Source organism: Ailuropoda melanoleuca, chromosome X (assembly GCF_002007445.2).
Source record: "Ailuropoda melanoleuca isolate Jingjing chromosome X, ASM200744v2, whole genome shotgun sequence".
Lineage (NCBI taxonomy): Eukaryota > Metazoa > Chordata > Mammalia > Carnivora > Ursidae > Ailuropoda > Ailuropoda melanoleuca.
Window position 1 is genome coordinate 75,325,212 of NC_048238.1, and position 19,421 is coordinate 75,344,632.

General features: G+C 36.8%; 1 protein-coding gene across 4 annotated transcripts in view; it reads left to right on the forward strand.

Moving 5' to 3' along the window:
* Nucleotides 1-18,591, forward strand: part of COL4A5 (collagen type IV alpha 5 chain) — a 224,592-nt gene extending 206,001 nt beyond the window's left edge. For all 4 annotated transcript variants that reach the window (XM_034650010.1, XM_002925583.4, XM_034650009.1 and 1 more), the window contains 10 exons: nucleotides 2,519-2,652; nucleotides 5,497-5,569; nucleotides 5,691-5,762; nucleotides 6,555-6,683; nucleotides 7,536-7,634; nucleotides 10,032-10,244; nucleotides 14,704-14,881; nucleotides 16,771-16,885; nucleotides 17,216-17,388; nucleotides 18,452-18,591. In XM_034650010.1, coding sequence (XP_034505901.1) covers nucleotides 2,519-2,652; nucleotides 5,497-5,569; nucleotides 5,691-5,762; nucleotides 6,555-6,683; nucleotides 7,536-7,634; nucleotides 10,032-10,244; nucleotides 14,704-14,881; nucleotides 16,771-16,885; nucleotides 17,216-17,388; nucleotides 18,452-18,533 — 1,268 coding nt within the window. In that variant the 3' untranslated portion in view covers nucleotides 18,534-18,591. The remainder of the gene's footprint in view (nucleotides 1-2,518; nucleotides 2,653-5,496; nucleotides 5,570-5,690; nucleotides 5,763-6,554; nucleotides 6,684-7,535; nucleotides 7,635-10,031; nucleotides 10,245-14,703; nucleotides 14,882-16,770; nucleotides 16,886-17,215; nucleotides 17,389-18,451) is intronic.
* Nucleotides 18,592-19,421: the final 830 nt, after the last annotated feature.

The window sequence follows — 19,421 nt, forward strand, 5'->3', positions numbered from 1 at the left end:
AAATACTACCTGCTCTGGTATTTAGCATATTGGTGAAGTTAATGTGACTTGTTTATAATCAAGTTTGAAATGACATTAGGTCTTTGTAGCTTCAATTTTTATAATAGGTAATCCATATATGAAGACATGTTGAATTTTAAATTATTGTTATCTTTAAGACTGCATTAAGATTTTTAGACAGGCATCTGGCCTATTTGTAACCTCTGCATATTGATTTTTGTTGCATGATGTTGCTCTGATATGTGTTTATGTGGCTATTTTCAAAAAAGGAAGAAGGTTACCATTGAGTACTATTAAAACGTATATGTCCCTGATATCATTAGCAAATCATTAATTTAAATTTGAAGGACTCTGGAATGGCAGGCCTGAATTAATAACATGTAAATTTCCCAATATTTTCTTTTAATTGCAGAAAGAACAATTCTCATAACATGCCTGGTTTTTTTTCTCAAATATTCTGATAACTTTTCAGACTGGGGAAAAGGATCATAAAAGATTCTCTTTTTTCCCCCATCTTAATCTTACTTCCTCATTGTTAGGCTGATTAACAGAGTGTTTATTTTTTTTTTCCTAATAAGACAATTTGCTACCTGATCTCTAGTCCAAATTATACATTATAGATGAAATCATTTTGCTTAGAAAACCCTATCTAGGGGTGTGAACTCAGCAGTTGTTCTTGTTTTTTATTTTAGTGCAAAGTACTCCAACCCTTTCTTTATGATTGGGAAGGGAATTTCTAAGCGTGTCTGTCTGGTTGCTGGACTTGGGTGACTATATAATTTAAATTGTTTAAAGATAAAACAGTTGTACTGTTGTGGACCTGCTTCCTCTTTCTCATGTGCCAGATAGAATAGTGTTATATTATGAAATCACATAGAAATAGCTGAAAGATTTAAAATGGTCTCATATTTTAAAGGTATGTTCTTACTTTCAGTTTTACAAATAATGAAGGTAGTAGTAGTAATAATAATTTTTAAAAACCTCTTACATAATTCTTAGTATGTACCAGGCACCGTGTTAAGTAATTTTACATATTATCTCATTTAATCCTTGGATCAACCTGATGAAGTAGGTACTATTCTTATTTCTATTTTAAAGAGGAGGAAATTGAGGCCAAGGAGATTAATAAACTTCCTAAGGTCTAACAGCTAATAATTATTGAAGCTGGGATTCCAACCCAGCCTTCCAGCTCCAGAGTCCAGCATTCTTAATTCATATGCCGTCCTGCCTTGTTAGCATGCAGTCATTTATTCTGGGTCTTAAGAGTATTGGAAGGGAACTAAAGTCTGAATTTTAATCTCAGATCAGAAAGATGACCCTTTGTCCATGGGTAAGCATAAACTCAAGTATTCTAAATTCATTTGCCTAGGTTATTTCCTTCAAAAGTAATCACTATATACCTTGCTTTTTTGTTGAAACCAATGAAAAACTAAGATCACCAAAGGAGAAAATGTGTAAGTGCTAACTGTTGCCTGTTCATTATTTAGTGCTTCATAATTAGTTTCTTAAGGCAGAACTAGTTGGTCTTAGCTTCAGCCACTGCCTAGCAAGCAAGTAACAGCTTTTTCCTACCTAGTGACAAAAGATGTAGCCACTGATAGATCTTGTTGGTTGTTTAATGGACCTGATACCTCTATTTAGAATGAGAAGTTAAAAACATAGTATAAGGAAAAGAGCTTAGCAAAATCCTCTTTTAAATAATTTTATTTATTCACAAGACGTATGCAGAATTTTTTCCAGAAATATTTAAAATGCAAAGAATATGAAAACATGTTTAAAATAAATTCAGAAGTACTATATTGAATTAATAAATTTCTGACACCAAAGTATTACCAGGTATTAGTAAGCATGTCACTAAAATCAAACAGCTTGCTTAAGTAACTATCTTAATTGCATAGTAATAAAAGCTGAATGAAACGACTTACAAGTACTACTTACAAAATAACTACATACAAGTAAAGCAATCACAACGAGACAAATGGCTTGAATCCCTGATTGCACTACAGTAGTGATTCTTAAAGTGTGGTCTGGAACCAGCAGCTTTAGTTATGGGGCACTTGTTAGAATGCACATTTGTGGGCCCCTCCCCAGCCTTTCTGAATCCTAAACTCTGGGAGTGAGCCCAGGAATCTGTTTTAACAAACTCTCCAGTGGCTTTGATGTATGCTCCAATTTGAGAACAGTGCCCTATGTATGGTGCTCGTTTCTTTTCACTTAAGTGAAACACTTAGGGATTACAGAAACAGTCTTTATTATAATGTCCTGTCTTTAAATATGAGCTTATTAGATTTAATGTATAATAAAATGCAAACTAAAAGGGACTGCAGACCAGTGTTGATAACAAAAAGAACCCAGCCCAATTTATATTAGAGAATCAGCATAAGTCTGTATGTTTTGATGTAGTCTGGACTTTATCCTGCAAACTAATAGGATTTAGAAGACTGATATTTCAGAAGCCAGGCTTTTCTACTACTCTTGTGCTATACTGAAATATGGACATTTGTTGTGCATTGTCAAGGTCTACCAGGTCCAGAAGGTCCCCGAGGTCTCCCTGGAAATGGAGGTATTAAAGGAGAGAGAGGAAACCCAGGCCAACCTGGGCAACCTGGTTTGCCTGGTTTGAAAGGAGATCAAGGGCCACCAGGACAACAGGTAGGAAATGGGAGTAGAAATTTGATGATGAGAAAGGGGGTTTGCATTCAAAATGGGACTTCTAAGCTGCATTATTTTTATTAGTATTTACTGGTCAAGGCTCTATGCATGCCTCACTAGTGAATTACAAAGGAAGATAAAGGCAAGTTTTCTATCTTCTTCCAACTAACGGGACTTAGCTACTTTATAGTTAAAGGGTTCCTCAGAAGATATTTTACCTCGAGTCATTGCTATGTATGTTATTTAGGTTTGAGAAACATTCATTTCAGTGAAAGCAAATTCATAAAAGCAGACGCATATATCAGAGCATTACATGTGGATGAGACCATTCATAGGAAGTAATTATAGTTGAGTGGGGATATTTTAGACTTTGAAATTAGATAGAGTTAGGTTCAAATTTCAGCTCCACTGTATGCTTCTGCTTTGTGTCTATGAGGAATGCAGATAGACACTTTAGGTTTCTGTCTTCACCTGTCAAAAGGGAATAATAACATATCCCCACATTTGTATTCATGTACTTTCCACATTGGTTTGAGTGACCCAGAAAGTCACATGCTTCTTTATGTATCATTAACATTTCTTGCATTCATTCAGGAGGATTGTTGTTAGGTATCACAACCAACACAACCTGGGCTCAATCTTTTAACTGTGATGACTGCTTCATAGCAGAAAAAAAAAAAAACATCTATAACAGTAGTCCTTAAAGCTTTCCAACAACTAACCTTTTTTCCTCATGTCATCACTATTCTAGACACACACTCTTAAAATTTGAGTCATCTCTTTATTCGTTCTCTACTTACTCCCTCCTCATTCATTTCCCAGGTGCTTCCAGTTTATATGTCTCTATGCCTGATTCAAGACTACTGCCTGATAACAACATTTTATAAATCTAGTATTATCAAGTTCTATTCATTTTCTTTTGTGCAGTTTAGTTCTTACATTTGCACCTTTTCTAATTTTTAAATGGAAATAACATTAAACATAGAAAAATTCCAAGAATGGTAAAAAAAAAACACAAAACCTTTCATGTGTCATTTACCCAGATGCACTAGTTGTTAATGTTTTGCCCCATATGTTATGTGTGCATATATATATGTATATATATATGAAACATTTGAGAATAAGTTATAACTGTCATGCCTTTTTATCACTAAATACTCACTGCATGAGATTTCCTAAAATTAAAGATATTCTTTTATATGGTAACAGCACAGTTATCAACTTCAGGAAACTGAACATTAATAAAACTTTTATTTCTACTTTACATATTCTAATTGTGTCAATTGACCTTGTAATTGCCCTTGATAGCATTGTTTTCCTCCAGCATAGACCAAATTATGCATTGCATTTAACTGTCGTATCACTTTCTGCTCCCTCAATCTGAAACAGTTGCTAAACAATTTTTTTAAAATTTCATGATCTTGACACTGTTGAAGAAATGTAGCCCCTTCCCATTTTTATTTTTTATTTTTATTTTTTAAGATTTATGTATTTATTTGAGGGGGGAGGGGCATAGGGAGAGAGAGAATCCCAAGCTGACTCTGTGCTGAGCATGCAACCTGACACGGGGCTCATCTCACAACACTGACATCATGACCTGAGCCAAAATCAAGAGTTGGGTGCTTAACAGAGTAAGCCACCAGGTCCCCCTGCCATGCCATTTTTTAAAACAGAATATTCCTTCTTTTGCCTGCTATTTCTTCGTTCTAGTTATGCATCCCCAGCTGGAATACCACATGAGTGATGTTGTGTCCTCTATTAGATGTTTAGGCCCACAATGTTCATCTGCCCCTCATTGGTGATCTCAATTTTGATCATTCCAACAGGTTGTTATCTGGTTTCTCCATTGCATGGTTACTAGTCTTCCCCTTGTAACGAATAAGCAAAACTATGGAAAGGCACATTAATAGCATGCAAATATACTGCTCCTCATCAAAATTTTTTGCCTCAACCAACCAATATAGTGGTTGAATATAGTGAATAGTGGCAAATGATGATTTTCTAACTCTAGCACTACCTCCACATATACCAGTTGGCCCTTGAGTAAGCAAAGCCTCCCTTCTCTTCCATGTATTATCTATTTATTATTTGTATGGACTCATAAATTCTCTTTTAATGATTTATAATTTTTTAAACCATTGTTGTCTATTCTGATGCTCAAATTATCCTGGATTTGGAAAATTCTTCAAGCTGGATACTGTCTTTCTAACATGCCCTCCTTTTTTAGCCATTTCTTACATTTTGGAATATGTTCCAAGTTTGCCCCTTTTTCAGTCCTACTGATAAAAGTTTCAGTGTCCCACATTTATTCTTCCTTTAAGGAGGTACATTCTAGACTTATTCTCAACTCTTCTTCTTCCCAGTTTTCCTGGCTCTCAAACCCAATTAATTAACAGGCCCTGCTATATTTTTTTGCTAAGTCTTGCAGACTTTATCATTTCTGTATGTGTGATTCTAACCCAAACATTTAACACCTCAGTGCTACGCTAAAAAAAAGTGCCTTTGTGCCTGATAATAAAACAATAGCTGCCATTTATTAAGTACACACACTACGTGCCAATCAGTTTTCCAAGTACTTAATATGAGCTATCTCATTTAATCCTCACAAAAAAAACCCCATGAAGTAGATACTATTATTTTCTCTATGTTAGAGGTAAGAAAACTACAAATCAAAGAGGTTAAATAATCACCTCAAGGTCACACAAGCTAGTAAGGGGCAAAATTGGGATTTGAATCCTAGAAGTTTGAGTCTAGAGCAAGTGCTATCAATGAATATGAATACTGTGTAACCTCACTCTCTCCCCCTCCAATTTTTTTCTAAAATTAATGATTTTGTTTGTTCAGGGTAATCCTGGTCGACCAGGTCTCAATGGAATGAAAGGAGATCCTGGTCTCCCTGGTGTTCCAGGATTTCCAGGTATTTGAAGGAATGTTTTTATATTTAACTCCTTGGGATAAGATACCCATTTTCTGATTTGACTGGGCAAATGCTATGGCCCTATTGCTTTGCGGTGCCATTGTATGTACCTTCTTTGCAGGCATGAAGGGACCCAGTGGAATACCTGGTTCAGCTGGCCCTGAGGGGGATCCAGGACTTGTTGGTCCCCCAGGTAAGAATTACTCAGGAGCTAGTTATACCTGATTCTTTAAACACATTAAAGAATTTGAAAGTTTGCATGCTGTCTTTGAACTAAACTTTTAGAGTCTCAATCCCCAACAACTGAAAGCAAGTAGGCAAAACTCTCCCTCTATTTACTGATCTCTCAACCTCTCTATTTTATTAAGGAAATATTGAGACCAGAGCTTTTAAGTTTAAGATGGATGCAGGACTAACAAGAATGCTTCATTAAAATTTTTTTTAGATTTTATACTAACTTTCCCATATTCAGTTGAACAGATTATAAGAGCAAGTCATTTTTAATTGAAAATATTTTTAATATGAGTATAGTTCTTTTGCTGGAGACTTATAGAAGTTTCCCGTAAACTGAAATAGGACATCTGCTAAATTCCCTTACTAGTTCAGTGGGATGCCCGACAAACACAATAAACAAGAACTGCAAATGATGTTAGAATCTGAATGGACTTGTCAGGAAATAGAATTGTCTTCCCCTGACACCAGTGTTCACAGATTTGTAATAGATTAGACTTTCTAGTAACCAAGTCATGCTTCAGGGCTTGAAAATAGGAACAATAGGCCTAATTTTTCCAGTGACCCTAAGGAAATTATTTTTTCAGTCTTCAGGGTGGGATGATGGCTTTCCCAAACAGATTTCTGTTGGACGTGGCAACATTTCAACACATGTAACTTGTTTCTTTTGCACCAATTTTTATTCTGACCTTAGGACACTTTGGCATCCATTCCTTCTGGCCTTTCTCTTTCCTACCTTCGTTTTGCCTCTTAGGTCCCCCTGGATTACCTGGTCCTTCAGGACAGAGTATTATAATCAAAGGAGATGTTGGTCCACCAGGGATCCCAGGCCAGCCTGGATTAAAAGGTCTACCAGGACTACCAGGACCTCAAGGCTTACCAGGTGCCTTTGCCGATCATCTTTCTAAGCCTTATCTATTTGAGAACATTCCCTTAGTTCTCCTTTTACTTGTCATAGGTTGTCTCTGAGAAGAGGAGTCTCAACAACTAGTAGAATACCAGACCACCACAGATTCCATTTCCTTTTTTCTTAAAAATGTTAATTTCTCATGCCCTAATTTCCTTTAGGCCCAATCTAATCTTTTCTAGCCAGTTCTTCTGGCTATTCTAATTTGAATGATTAGGTTAATGATATTAAAAACTTTATAATGAAATTAACATGCATTTAAGATTTGGTGCTTTCTCTATCCCAAGAACAATATCTGGTATCTCTATAGCAGAAGGATAGAAGGCTAATTTGGTGGGCCATCAGCTCCCCACTGTGAGGCCTCGTGATTTTTAAACTAATTCCTGTCTAGTTAACCATTTGACTGTATGCTTGCAGCCAATTTTGATAATACAAGAAAGCTAGAAACTAACTTCAGTCTTTCTCGTTTATTAAGTGGTTGGTTGTTAGTCTTTCCATAAACTAAGTGTACCAGGCAGTAACAACCTTACCTATGGTGGGGCAGATAACAAAAGTTGGACCTTGCACTCCTGTTTTGTTCTGAGGCAAAGAGAACACATCTGCCATATTATGGGAATCTCCACAGAGACAAACTGATTGTTTAAAACTAAAGTTAAATCTTTGTCTGCTTCTTTTGTCCCAGGCTTGAGCTATTCCTTTATGTATCAGGTTAAGGACAAGGCCAGACTATGAATTTAGTGACATTCAAGGACCTTAAGTTTCCTAGATCTGTCTGGGTATGGAATTATTATACCCATATTTGAAGATCATTTTTTTTAATTACTGTAGGTCCAATTGGCCCTCCAGGAGATCCGGGGCGCAATGGACTCCCTGGCTTTGATGGTGCAGGAGGGCGCAAAGGAGACCCAGGTCTGCCAGGCCAGCCAGGTGAGACAAATAAAACACTGCTGTTGATAGTAGTCTCAAGTCTGAGAGACCTCTAGACGTCCAACTGCAGCTGTGAGAGTTTTTCTCTTGGGAGAGTATAACTAGCTGGTGAATCTGTTGGTGGGGGAAAGTAGGACAGCACATACAAGGAGATTTGCCGGTGTAAGAGAAGCATGGAGAGCTTGTTTTTATTTATGTGTTTAGAGCACTGGAAAACAGTTTTTCCTCAAGATGAGGTTTTTTCCAGGTATTCATTGTACTTTCCTGTTCTGATTATTTTCAATATGTTGATTTAAATCCCATGATCATCTTGAAACTATTGTGAATCTTTCCACATTTGAAAATATGACAACAGAGTGTAATTTCCCCCGTAAAATTCAGTAATACGGTTGTAAGGTTTGTAAAGTTTAAAGTGCTCCCCATAGAGCTTTGAGAGTCAGAGTGGCATCTTATACTGAGATGACAAATTGATTTTCAGGTTTTTAGTTCATTCATAAACAGGTGTTCCTGATAATATTGTATCTGGTACCCACTAGATTTCCAGTATGTTCTCAAGCTACTTCCAAAAAGAATTTGAGTCACCTTGCCATAAAAAATACAGAGGCGCTTAATAGACATATTCCAAAGAAGATACACAGATGGCAACAGACACATGAAAAGATGCCTGGCATCACTAATCATCAGGGAAATACAAATCAAAACAATGGGCTATCCCCTTATATGTATCAGAATGGCTAGAATCAAAAAGACAAGAAATAACAAGGGTTGGCAAGGACGTAGAGAAAAAGAAACCCTCATGCACTATTGATAAGAATGCAAACTGGTGCACCCACTGTGGAAAACAGTATAGAGGTTCCTCAAAAAATTAAAAATAGAATTACCACATGATCCAGTAATTTCTACTACTGGGTATTTACCCAAAGAAAACAAAACACTAATTCAAAAAGATATACCCACCCCTTTGTTTATTGTAGCATCATTTGCAATAGCCAAGATATGGAAGCAACCCAAGTTTCCATCGATAGATGAATGAATAAAGTAGAAGTGGGGTGTGTGTGTGTGTGTTTGTGTGTGTGTGAGGAATATTACTTAGCCATAAAAAAGAATGAGATCTTGTCATTTACAACAACATGGATGGATCTAGAGGGTATAATGCTAAGTGAAATAAGTCAGAGAGAGAAAGATAAATACCATATGAGTTCACTCATTTGTGGAATTTAAGAAACAAACAAATGAACAAAGGAAAAAAGAGACAAATAAAAAACCAGACTCTTAAATACAGAGAACAAACCGATGGGTACCAGAAGGGGGGAGGTGTGTCGGGGGGGGGGGGGAAGGGAAATAGATAAAGGGGATTAAGAGTGCTTACTTATCATGATGAGCACTGAGTAATGTATAGGATTGTTGAATCACAATGTCATATATCTGAAGTGAATATAATACTATAGGTCAACTATACTTCAATAAAAAAATTTAAAAACACACTGAAGTAAGATTGCTAAAGCAGAAATAAGAGATCATAAACTCAGTAGGTTTTAAATATGTGTTAGCAACTCTAGACAATATAAATATAACTCTAAATGATATAAACATAAAGAATATTTATTGGCAAAAAATATCAGTGGCAGCAAGCCAGACTAGTAATACCTGTGGCCTTCCTGGAACCAATACACTACCATTTCATTAACTGTATAGCAGGGAGGAAACAAGTTAGTGTCATCTTCATCACATATGGGCATTGCTGTGAAGTTTCCCCAAAATGAGAATGCATATACACAGTGGTAAAAGGCCTGTCTATAAAGAGAATTTTAAAATAGGTGCAAATAAAGACACTAAACAGAGAAAGGGAACCAGTGGTAAATTGAAAATAGACATTTTGAAAAGGCTGCTTTAGTAGTGCCCTGCCTATTCTCTAAACAAAAAAGTATGCCTGAGAATAATTCCCCAGACAGATTCAAAGGAAAATGTTCTTTAGCACTGAAACTGGCAGACTGATGGCAACCACACTCTTCCTTTCTCGCTGATGAACAAAACAGCAGACTGAAATTTTGTCTTGGGGTTTGGACTCCTTTAGTAGAGCAAGAGACTAGATAACACACAGACTTCCTAAATAAGCATCACTTCTTCCCATCTAATGTTCCATCACCCAGTACTCATTTAGTGCCTAATGTTGTCAACCAATTCCATTAGAAAAAATATATATTTAAATCTCTTTAAGGGCAGGGACCATATTTTATTTATCTCCAAATCCATGATATCTGACAATACCTTAATAGGCACTCTATAAATATTGACTAAATTAACGAATCAAATGAGATCATAATGTTTTGTCAGTAGCCATAATAGGAGGATCAGAGCTCACTTAAATTTTGTATACTGATGATTCCGTGGAAATAGGTACCCGTGGTTTGGATGGTCCCCCTGGACCAGATGGAATGCAAGGTCCCCCAGGTCCTCCAGGAACTTCCTCTATTGCTCATGGATTCCTCATCACACGTCACAGCCAGACAACAGATGCACCACAATGCCCACATGGAACTGTGCAAATTTATGAAGGCTTTTCTCTCCTGTATGTTCAAGGAAATAAAAGAGCTCATGGTCAAGACTTGGGTGAGATAACTGGCATCTTATTTTTTACTATGTGTTCTGTTTTGAAAATCCCGTTGGGTTCTGGAGTAGCCATGGACAAAGTGTATCTCTCTATTTTTGGGGGGCTTCCAAATTGAAGACCATGTCAAGGGCAGGTAAATATATTCACTGTTTTAAATAAATAATACGTTACTCTAAAAGCGTTAGTTAGCTAGTGTGAGGTACAATTCTTGGCCTAAAGCAGCACATTTGGGGAAAGGCCACATGTACTCTCTGTTAGCTTAGTTATTAAGGAAACAGATTTCCTGGGCTCCCTACGGTATAGCTTAAGTAGTCAGTGTTTATTCACGGAGATAGTTTTTTCTTTTCTGACACTGGTCTCATCAAGTTGAAAGGTACATTCTGAAGAGAATCTTGAATCAAAGAAAGTAAGGTCATTTCTTAATTATGCTAGCTTATAGTTCCTAAAAATAAGTGTCTTAGCTTTGTAAAGTATTATCAGAGTAGATTAAAACTATGCAAAGCACCATATTTCTATATAAAATATACTTCATTTAATGTGTTCCCGTGCATCTTCTCTATACTGTGGTAGGCAGATTGGTCAATGGGATAAGACTGGACTGGATGACTCTCAAGAGCTCTTCCAATCCTTAACATTTCTTTTTGTGGAATTTTGACTTTGGATTTCAAAGCCCTATTGTTTGACCTGCAGCTGCCAGTTTTAGGGATCATTATCCCCTTTGTCTCCACAAAGACATTTAAGAAGATAGTCTGGGCTCCCAGTTTCTGGGGTCTCTATAGTAAGAGGCTTCCTGAAGTCTATTTTTTTTTAATTTTATTTATTTGACAGAGAGACAGCCAGCGAGGGAGGGAACATAAGCAGGGGGAGTGGGAGAGGAAGAAGCAGGCTTCCAGTGGAGGAGCCTGATGTGGGGCTCGATCCTAGAACGCCGGGATCGCGCCCTGAGCTGAAGGCACACGCTTAACGACAGAGCCACCCAGGCGCCCCTAAAGATTTTATTTTATAATAACTTTTTATTATGTTATGTTACTCACCATACAGTACATCCCCAGTTTTTGATGAAATGTTCCATGATTCATTACTTGCGTATAACACCCAGTGCACCACACAATATGTGCCCTCCTTAATACCCATCACTGGTCTATCCCAATCCCCCACCTCTCTCCCTTCTGAAGCCCTCAGTTTGTTTCCCAGAGTCCACAGTCTCTCCTGGTCTCTTTAGCTAGGCTGTTTTGTGAAAACAGTTCTGCAGCAACAGAGACCTCCAGAGGTCTTCTCTACTCACTCTGTTCCCAGGGCATGTGGCCACACCTGCCAGGCAGTGCTGGCCCACCAGAGTAGGCATCTCCACTGACATGGAAGCCAAGAGTCACAGGTCATTTTATGAAGCCAGATAAAGGAGGAGTTTGCCCGCCAACTTTCTTCTCCCCCCTCTACTTTTCTCTGTCTCCTTTTCATCTTTCCTCTGCTATTTTTCCTTCCCACATTTACTTTCTTTGGGTAGCATCTCCTTTTTCTAATTTTATAATTGACAAATCTTCACATTGAAAATATTCTTATTTTTTACGTAAATCTCTTTAGTCTTCCTCCCATAAAATTTTTCTCCTTTTAGGCCATTCTCTCTTCACTATCAGAGTCTTAACCGATACCTATAATCAAGCTTGTAAACTTAAAATCCCTGACTATCAAGATAGGGAACCATTAGAAGTTTTTGAGCACTGTGAAATTAAAAAATGTAATTCAAAGAGAAAATGGAATCTTCTATCCAGTATGTCACTGTAACTTTTCAAAATGCATGTATTTGGTCAAACAAGGGCTGTCATACTATGCATTCAGACTTGGAGGCTACAAACTGGCCCTGACTCAGGGACAGTATAGGCCTCAGACATGGGAAGGCCATGATTTAGGGCCCAAGATCCCAAGGGGGATCCAAGGTTGCAGAGTCTCTTCTATGGCTCACACAGGGATCAAACTGGAAAGAGCTGGAGGGCTAAGCAAAGAATAGAGGCAGCTATAGCTTTGATGTTAAAGAAACAATCCCCTGATCAAATAAATACAGTCTATGTTGGATTAGTAAAATGATTATGGTGTGTAAAAAAGAGGGTGGCGGTAACAGATGGAATACTAAAACTGTTCTGTATAGGAGCAAAAAAAAATACTAAGAATCATTAGACTATTAAATCCTTACAGTTTTAGAAAATGGGAGGCATTAAGAATTCATGGGATTTTTCTTCAGAATTTTCTCTGAAAATTTGGAGACCATACAGAATTCTGCATCATCGTGTGCCATCTAAAACACAGATGCAACAAAACACCTCTGTTCTCATCATTGTGGGCCTTTCTTTCATGTACCTTTTCCTTTTCTTTTCTTTCTGAGACCAAGGATATCTCCAGCCATGTCCTCAATTAGGCAGTAATGTGAGTTTTATTTTTAAATTACTTTATAAATAAAAAAGCACTTTGATTTCCATTCTCCAATTTGATTTTCACAACTATGATCAAGAAGGATATAGGACAAGTATTATTTTCTTATATTTTATACACAAAAAAACTGGCTAAGAGGTTAAGTGACTAATTCAAACCTACTCACTCAATGATGGAGATAAGAATTGAATCCAACATCTCCCAGTGCTGAATCCATCCATTTTCAATTATGCCAATTTGTCATTCACTCTCACATGACCTTGAGTTAGTTACCTTTCTCTGGGCCAGTTTTTTTACTCTGAAAAAAGAATTAATTAGGCTAAATCAATGATTTTCAACCTGGGGAACTTTTGAAAAGATTCCTAGACCACCTCTTATATAAAAATTCTCAATGATTATGCCGATGCACTAGGTTTAAGAAGTATTGATCTTTTATCAGTCATCTTCAGTCTGAGATAAGCATATTCCTTTGGATACATGAGGAATTTCCAAGAACTACACAGGCATAAATTTTAAAGGAATCAAGTTTCAAATCCTCAACTTTCATATGTACTTTCTTCTGAAGTTGAACTGCCTTTGGATAGTCCCATTTCCCACACCCCCTTTCACTATCACCCATCTCCCACTTTATGAAAGAATCATACTATCACATATTACCTTGAAGTGTGAAAACCTCTGAGGGACAAATTCTAAGGGTCAACTCAAAATAATGGTTTCGTTAAAGTCTCCATTAGCTGAGGCTCTATAACACACTCTAATCCATCTCATTAGGAAATGCATTTCCAACAAAAGGTTACTTTTTGTGTTTAGTAATTATCAAAATTTATAATATCTATATTTTTATAAATTCCCAATATAATGATGACAATTCAAAAAATATTTAACATGTAAAGCCTTATGATCATAGAAAGTTTTTTAAAGTTATTATACATTTTTGTTTCAGAGAAATATGATAGGATAATCAATAAAAAACTGAAAAAACACGTTAGTATAAAACTATGTGAGAAAAGTGGAATGGACATATAATTTCCAAATGCAAAAGGAGCATTGAATGACTTCCACTTGTTAAAGATGAGTTTATGTACTTTAAAAAATGTTTATTGTCAGGTTTCAAGTCATTACGTTGGATATATTTAAAAGAGAGAGAAAAAGTTTGTTTTTAAATATAAATATTCACAAACACTAGACATGACAGCTGGTAACATTTGCAATGTCGTTTGCAAGGCCCCAGGCTCCAGTATCACAAAGTGGAGTATAGAAAGGTAGCTTTGGAGCCATGAGACAATAACCAATACCTTAATAACTGGCATAGTATCAATTTGAAATTCTGATGAAAAATTTTATATCTAAACTTAAAAATGTGTAAAGGGGTACATCATTTTTCATCATTCTTTGGTGAATAAATAAGAATAGGTCTGATCACTGGTCGAGATAACCTCTGTTGCCCTTACCAGTTCTGAATTTCTTTTCCCCTTGCATCCTTCCTTCCTCTCTTAATTTTTCCTTTTTATTATTCACCTCCAAACGTGTTCATGGTTGCTGTGCATATTGGTCAGCACTGCCATTGTCCCTAGGCTCAAAGAGATTGCAAAAACAAACAAGATACATACTGAGGATGTCTGGGAAGAAGAGAAGGTAGCCTGGAGAGGAAGTACTAACAAGATAATACAGGAACTCTGTGTGTGTTCTTCACTTGTTCACAGTAAATTGCTCAATATTCTCCATAAGACACTGTTGTTTCTAAGTGCATCACCAGTATAAAAACAGTGTTGAAGAATATATGATGAACTGCAATAATAAATGTCTACATAAATTATATATATGTAATTTAGATAAATATATATTCTGATTTTAGAAGTGTTAAAAGTGTAAGTAAACGTGCATCTTACAATTGAAGACCTAAAACAAAGTATATTTATTACCTAAGAAATGTGGGCAGATTTCTCCCCGAAAGGTTGTTTGTTATGGTTTCAAAAGAAACTAAATTATCATTGTAGTATAGTCCTTCATCCTTTTCTCCCCAATTCTTCCTAGGGACGGCTGGCAGCTGCCTTCGTCGCTTCAGTACCATGCCTTTCATGTTCTGCAACATCAATAACATTTGCAACTTTGCTTCAAGAAATGACTATTCTTACTGGCTGTCCACCCCAGAGCCCATGCCAATGAGCATGGAGCCCCTGAAGGGCCAGAGCATCCAGCCATTTATTAGTCGGTGAGACATTGGTGTAGCTTGGACTTTTATCAATCCCCAGTTAGTTTAGCTGGTCAGAAATGAGTCTAAAGCTGGTATAATTTGATCATATTCTTCCCAGGCTAGGTAGGACAGAGATGCCTTTATAATATTCAGTTAGGTATTTAGTTTAAGCCATATTAATTGGGGATTTGCTTTTGATCAGACCCTATGATAGACATAGTGTAATATAGAAAGAAATCAGACTAATCACTAGGCAAATATATGTAAATTAATATAATATATATCAGTCTTGGCTAAGATCCATTACAATAGAGCTAATAAAACATTATGAAAGCATAAGGAAAAGAATGTTTAATTTCAATTGGATAAATTTGGGATGACTACATGGAAGAAATGTATTTTGACCTGGTTAGTACTTAAAGGATGGGAAGGACTTGAGACATAGGTAGTTATAAGCAGGAAGGGCATACTACGCAGAGAACATGGGAATGGGTAGTTGATTGATATGTCTAGAAAGTAGCTTGTAAATGTTGCATAGGGAGAAGAGGTTGGGGAGTTAACTTGGACCCAGATTGTAGAAGGCTTTCAGCGTCAGGTTTTATTTTGGAATTGATCTAGTATAGAATGGGGAGCTTTGAAAAGTGTTTGAGCTACACTTCAGGGAAAATTACAGAGCCATCGATACGTAACATAGATTACAGAGGAGATAGTCCTTAAATACAGAGACCAGTTAGAGTTAAGGTATTGCTGTAGTCCCAATAGGAATGGATTGGAATTGTCAGTGGGGGACATGTATCACTTTAATACAATAGATAGGATTTGGCAGTTGATTAGTTATGAGACAGGAAGTGATAGGTGAGGTTTGGAGCATGAGTAACTAACAGAAGAGAAGTACCATTAGTAGAGACTTCCTTGAGTTTTGCCACATTAGAACTCTAGTTAACTCAATGTCCTAGGCATATGAGATACTGCCATTTTCATTCCGATTGTGGCCCAATTGATTGAGGAGTCCACTCACCATAAAGGATGAATCATTGGAAAGTCTAGTTTCTTTGACATTGAATGTAAAGATTAAACCCAGTTCAGTTTCTCTTAGTAGCAAATTTATGGTGCCCTTTTTAGTACATTTGCCCAGATTTGGGGGGAATTTATTTTTTGTGACTTTTGTCAGTCCCAACTCTTGGGAATAAAAAGGTCCTTTAAAGGTATTTCCTGTTTTGTAGATCAACTTCATCAAATGGGTTCAGTCATTTGTCAGAAGGTCCCTTCATTATATTTATTAAAGATTTGGTAGACTCAGTTATATTTACTGTGTTGCTGTTTTACTTGATATTTTAGATTTAAGCCACATCTCCACGTGCCTGGGTAGCTGCCCAGCATTCTGGAAATGCTATATCTTTCTAGATTTGGCCAAATGGTTAATAAATATCCTTTGGACCAAAAATAAGGGGTGGGGATTGAGAAAGTGTCTGTTTCTTGTCTTTTCCAGTTCACCAGACATTGTTCTTACCACAGTTTTAGCATTACTAAATGTCTACCATTCAGTTGGGTGCTTTGACACCAAATAGTATGTGCAATACACGAAGCCAAACTCTTACAGCAATTATGGCATTGACTATAGCAAATATGAATACAAATTTAAGGCAGAATGGAAAATGAAAATGCTATAGCAGTGGTTGTGTGGTTTCTATTATTAAAAAAGCCTACAGTTGTCGTTTATAACTTTATTAAGTATATTGGGAGAGAGGGCTTATGAAAAAGCAATTCTTGAAGTGCATTTTTCTCCTGCTTTTGTGAGCATTGAAGACACCTTAATGGGCTTCTATACCAGGAAGGCTTTGAAAGAAGAGGGACTGTTCCCACATACTCACTGTGTAGATTGTGTTCCCCTCCCTTTCCATTACCAGATGTGCAGTATGTGAAGCTCCAGCCATGGTGATCGCAGTTCACAGTCAGACCATCCAGATTCCCCGTTGTCCTCAGGGATGGGATTCTCTCTGGATTGGCTATTCTTTCATGATGGTATGAAATGCTCTGCCTTGTCTTTGTCATCATAGCTGACTGTCCATCATATCTGTGTATCTTCCCAATACAAGGAATCCCTATCATTTGCATAGTAAGAAGGGTGAACCTCAAATAGGTTCTGTCCAAATATTGTGTTCCCCTTCACATATTTTCTGGAATATATTTTCATAATCTGCCTGTTGCTTCTGTTGAGTACCCTTGGTGTGGAAACTATTCTCTTATCTCTTGCCCTAGTTCCTTCACTGGATTTGAATTTTTGGCCATATTTAGCACATATCTTTGGGTATTCACTAAGGTATTAAGCACATTTTTCCTTATCTTTTCTAGCACACAAGCGCAGGAGCAGAGGGCTCAGGCCAAGCCTTGGCCTCCCCTGGTTCCTGCTTGGAAGAGTTTCGTTCAGCTCCCTTCATTGAATGTCATGGGCGGGGTACCTGCAACTACTATGCCAACTCCTACAGCTTTTGGCTAGCAACTGTAGATGTGTCAGACATGTTCAGGTAAGGTACTTATGGCTTTAGTTCAGTCCTAAGCTTCCTTCAAAAGTACTAGGGAAGCAATTCATGGATGGTTTATACCCCAAAAATGTTAAAGATTTAGTGGTCTGTGTTTTTTATTTGTGCTTGTTCTTTTCACATACCTGACTCAGGACACAAAAACAGACTTGGCTAATGTTAGGTATGTGTGCTTTCAGATGGCTTGGTAGTAGTAATCCTTCAGTAGCAAACACACAAAGCAAGAAAAGGTTATGTGACCTGCTCAGCAATAAGTGAGCTGTTCAGCTAGACTGAGGCCACCCCAGGAATTGAAGATTGAAGCTGTGATCTATGATCCCTGCCTCAGTCCAGTGATCTCATTTCCCAGGATCTTTTCTTTTCTTTCTTTTTTTTTCTTTTTTAAGAGCATGAGATGGGAGGGGGTGGGAGGAGTAGGTGAAGGACAGAGAGAGAGAGAAAGAGAGAGAGTGAATCTTAGGCAGGCTCCATGCCCAGCATGGAGATCATGACCTGAGCCGAAATCAAGAGTTGGATACTTAACCACCTGAGTCTTGAAGGTACCCCTTTCCCAGGATGTTTTCAATGCTCTCATCAAAGTGTCTGAATGAGTAAGACCACATATAGTATATGTATTTCAGGATAGTTCAATGTATTGCATTTTTGGTTTAAATTAATTTTTATATATTGCTTCTTTTGAGTTATCATTACTTGATATTTTTCTTACAAGTATCTTTTTGCATTTCATATGCATATATTTTATCATTTATTTATCATCAGTTGCCCAGATCTCCCTCATTCTAAGACTATTAGAAAAATGTACAAGAGATAAAGAGGGAGAGACAAAGGTAATAGTGGTAGAGAGAAGAGTCACAAAAATAACTATGACCACTAATGGCTCTTCGGCCATACTGGCTACTGCACTAGATCACATTGCTCAAAAGTTAGTCTTTAAGTCATAGGAGAGCTACTTAAGCACAAATAGGATGTTTGGGTGTGAATTTGAACCAATAATAGAATTGAAAAACCAGAAAAGGCTAATTTGACTGTCTTGTTTCTTATTTCCCAGCAAACCTCAGTCGGAAACACTGAAAGCAGGAGACTTGAGGACACGTATTAGCCGATGTCAAGTGTGCATGAAGAGGACATAACATTTTGAAGAATTCCTTGTGTTTTTTAATGTGACATATATACATATATATATATATATATATATATATATATATATATATATATATAAAATTCCCAGGATGCAACGTCTCACTCTTCCCAACTTTACCACTGCTGCCATCAATGGTGCTACTATATATGACCAAGAGAACCTGCCGACTAGTAGCCATGAAGATTCAGATGTACCTCAGCAATGTGCCAGAGCAAGATCTCTGTTAGTTTTCTATGAATGAAATAAGGAAATGAATTAACTTTTTGGGTCCAGAATGACTTTCCCCAAGGATTATAAGATGAAGATTATATATTTTGCCCAGTAACTTAAAACAGCACGTTAAAATTTCAATTAAATCACACTGAGTAAAATAAAAGACTGCAGTTTGGGGGAAGAATTATTTCTCATGGTGCTACTAATCCTACTGTACCCCAGGTTTTTAATATAAAAGTGTTAAGTTTATTTTGCTCTGTAAGTAAAGAATGTGTATATTGTGTAAACAGCCTTTTAGCTCAAAGTGTTGACTCATTTAGATGTGACCTGACATGTATCACTCTTTACAGACAACCTAGGCAAACCCAGAATACAGACAACAAGATTTTGTGTCCACGTTTATCAAAGTGAAACAATTTATATTCTTGCATCAAGTTACTATTGAGAGTAAATTTATTTTGAGTTCTATCCCCTAAGTTTTTATTTGACTTTTTTAAAAATAGGTCATTTTAGTCACTTCAATCAGAATTTTAAATGTTCATGTTACATACCAAATTATAATATCTAATAAAACAGTTTCTCTTTTGCTATATTCCTCAAGATTCTTAATTCCAGATGCCCCCTTTTTAAACATTTCTTACATCTTGTTTTTGCTCATCCCTGA